The 3,447-nt window shown below is 37.7% G+C and overlaps 1 protein-coding gene across 1 annotated transcript; it reads left to right on the top strand.

Moving 5' to 3' along the window:
- The first annotated feature begins 307 nt into the window (after positions 1–307).
- LOC115475034 (olfactory receptor 5V1-like) lies at positions 308–1,225 on the top strand. The gene has a single exon (XM_030210773.1). The coding sequence runs from the start codon at positions 344–346 to the stop codon at positions 1,223–1,225; it is 882 nt and encodes a 293-aa protein (XP_030066633.1). The 5' UTR covers positions 308–343.
- The last annotated feature ends 2,222 nt before the right edge of the window (positions 1,226–3,447 follow it).

Genomic DNA, 3,447 nt, shown 5'->3' with positions numbered 1-3,447 from the left:
TGCTATATAGAATTAACTCAGAGAGCACATTCACATTTACACCTTCTTTGGACTAAGGTGTAAATTTGTGTATTGGCATTTGTGCGCTATTGTGGCTGGATCTAGGAGCTTATTTAATAATGGCACATAGGTGTCTATATCATATTTATGAAATGGACTTAAACTAGGCAACTTTTTGTACTTCCTACACAGATGTCCTACTATAATTTCTTTAGGTATATGTGTTTTAATTTTCTGCCTTGCCTTTCTTTTTCCAAGAACTATCAGAATGGGAGAAATAGAAAAGATGAATCATACCAAGGTTACAGAATTCATCATTCTGGGATTCGTTGAGTTTCCTGAGATGCAGCTTCTCCTTTTTCTTGTGTTTTTGATTGTTTATCTGATGTCCTTGACAGGGAACCTTCTTATTATATCTACAGTGTGCTCTGATTCCCATCTGCATAGTCCCATGTTCTTCTTTCTTATCAACTTGTCCTTCCTAGAAATCTGTTATGTGACAGTCACAGTGCCTAAATTGTTAGCAGTGCTCATAGCACAGAATAAGACCATCTCTTTCATGCAGTGTATGATCCAGATGTACCTGTTCCTTGCCTGCACAGATGCTGAGATCTACCTTCTCACCGCCATGGCCTATGATCGCTATGTTGCAATTTGCAAACCCTTGCATTACACCATTATCATGAACAAGAAAGTCTGCATAATTCTAGTCCTTGTTTCATGGACAATTGGATTTCTAGATCCAGCTCCTCATGTTACTTTAATATCACAAGCATCTTTCTGTAGCTCCAATGAAATTAACCATTTTTTCTGTGATATGACAGCATTGATGACTCTGTCATGTTCAGGGACCTCTGTTATTGAACACATAAATTACATTGAAGGTCCACTCTTATGTTTTACCCCACTTATATTAACAATTATATCATATGTTTACATTATTTCTGCTATTCTAAAAATCCAATCTGCTAAAGGTAGACAAAAAGCCTTTTCTACCTGTTCCTCCCATCTTACAGTTGTCCTTTTATTTTATGGAACCACTATAGGTGTGTATTTGAGACCGAAGCCTGCTTACTCCATGGATCTTAACAAACTGGTTAGTGTAGTGTATATAACTGCAGTTCCACTGCTCAACCCCTTGATTTATAGTTTGAGAAATAAAGAACTGAAAGAAACTTTACGGAAAACAACCAGGAGAACTATTTCTATTCCAAAATTAATATAATGCTGAACACACTATTTGGTTGTAACATTTCAATGGTGACTAAACAGTATGGATGGTAATTTCATAGGAGGGTGCCTATATGAGATGTTAAAAAGTATGCTTATGAAGACTGGATTACCGCAATGCACTATACAATGGTCTGACTATAAAGGGCCTGCACCAGCTCCAATTGATTCAGAATGCTGCAGCAAGACTCATAGAAGGTTGCAAGCAATGTGACCACATCATACTATTTTTGCAAAAACTTCATTGGCTACCAATAAATACAGGGCTAAATTTAAAACTCTATGTCTGATCTTCAAGGCCCTTAAAGGAAATGGCCCTGAGTACCTGAAAAATAGAATGATCATCTACACACTGCCAAGTGACACAGGCTGCACATACTGCAGCAGGGCATGTTTATCCACTCCTACCCTAGCTGTGATAATACTTAACCATCTCTCTGACCTAATTTACAACTTTCTTTAAATTAGTCACCTTACTTTCTAACTCTTTGTACTCTCTTACCTATCTATATGTTCCATCTTTGCTTATATCCTTCACTATCAATTAAAATGTTCTATTACGTATTGTTTCGAGATTGTAAGTAGTATACTATGCCATACTTTGTATTGTTATTTGAATACTTTTACTGTTGTAATTGCCTATTGCTCATGTTTGATCTATTCTTACTGTACACTGCCTTGAGTAAATTCCTTCAAAAAGGCGGTAAATAAATCCTAATAAATAAAATAAATACATAAATTACATATTTTATAAAGATAGCATAAGTGTCCATATGTGTTTACAAAGCTGCCAAATTACCCATTCCTGGAGAGAGAATTTTTGACTGGTCCTGGATTTCTGCCACCTCATACTGGTGCATTTTTGGACCTGCAGCATTGATTTCAATGGATAGAATTATGGGCTACAAATATTACACTACTTTGGGATGTAAGTTTAAAACTAGGACCATCAAAAAATTCTCCCTGCTCGAATAGATAACTTGAGGAATGTAGTTATCCATGTGGGCTACCATTGAGATGTGTTATTGTACCAATAACTCATTTTTTTTAGCATACATCCTATTTTATGCAATGAGACGTGAGCTACTAATAATAGTAAAACAACACATCTTAATGGTAACCCACATTGATAACTTCTCCCCTGAGTGACAAAAATTCTTTGTGTCCCACAGTCTGAAAGAAGATCTATGTGTTCAAAGACTCTGCTGCAGCTCGTGTAAGAGGACACCTGTTCTTTAGCAGAGAACAGAATACCAGCAGCCCGGTGATGAGACCTTTATAGGCATCCACGTGCAAATTTGTAGGGTTCATCAAAATTCCTTTGACTCTTGGAAGACACCTGAAAAGGTACCAGGGGTACAGGGATTTGTCTGTAGGAATCCATATCTTTGCCTTGTACAAAGTAGGTTAATGACCTAAAGCTTCAGTTGAAGTTTGTTGTTGCTGAAAGAATTCAAACTAAGGAAGAAGAATCCCCATTGAGTTAATGAAGAGGTTGGTGTTATATAAGAGAAATATACATACCTATTACAGATAATTCTATAAAGTCATTCCTGCCCTTATGTGGACACTCTATAGAATAACAATGGCATAAAAGTATGAGCTGTGGCACTAAGGTGCATATTTTACCAGTGGGCATAGAAATGGGTGGAGTGTGCGATATCCCTGCATTCTATGTAACATGACTTAACTTGACTTTATAGAATTATCTAAGGACAAATCTAGGGACAATCAAATCTAGGGATGACCAAATTTAAGGATTAGGACATCCCTGACTGTATTTTTGTAATGAAAGATGGACGTCCATCTTGTTTTGAAATATGGGTTTCCCCACCCCTGGATCAGGACGTTTTGCGAGGATGTCCATATCAAAACATGGGCGTCCCTTTCGAAAATGCCCCTCTAATTCAAACATTAAGGCCTTCTGGATTTTTATCTGGCCCTGGCCTGCACCCAGCTCAGTGCATGGAAAAGCAAGGAGAGAGAAACTGTTTGTATATATTTGTTTTGTGGCCCAGGTTCAAGGTGCCTGATCCTGAGAGCTAGTTGGTGTCCAGTACGCTGGTTAGCGTGTGTGAAATCTGGGTACCATGTAGAAATAGTGGATCCTACCCAAAAAGGAGATGGGGTTGTGGTGGTACTATTAACCCTTGAAATTTCCCAGAATTGGGCTCATTTTCGAAAGAGAAGGACGCCCATCTTTCGACATAAATCAGA

Source organism: Microcaecilia unicolor, chromosome 7, assembly GCF_901765095.1.
Source record: "Microcaecilia unicolor chromosome 7, aMicUni1.1, whole genome shotgun sequence".
Classification (NCBI taxonomy): domain Eukaryota; kingdom Metazoa; phylum Chordata; class Amphibia; order Gymnophiona; family Siphonopidae; genus Microcaecilia; species Microcaecilia unicolor.
This window is presented reverse-complemented; position numbering and strand designations above follow the sequence as displayed.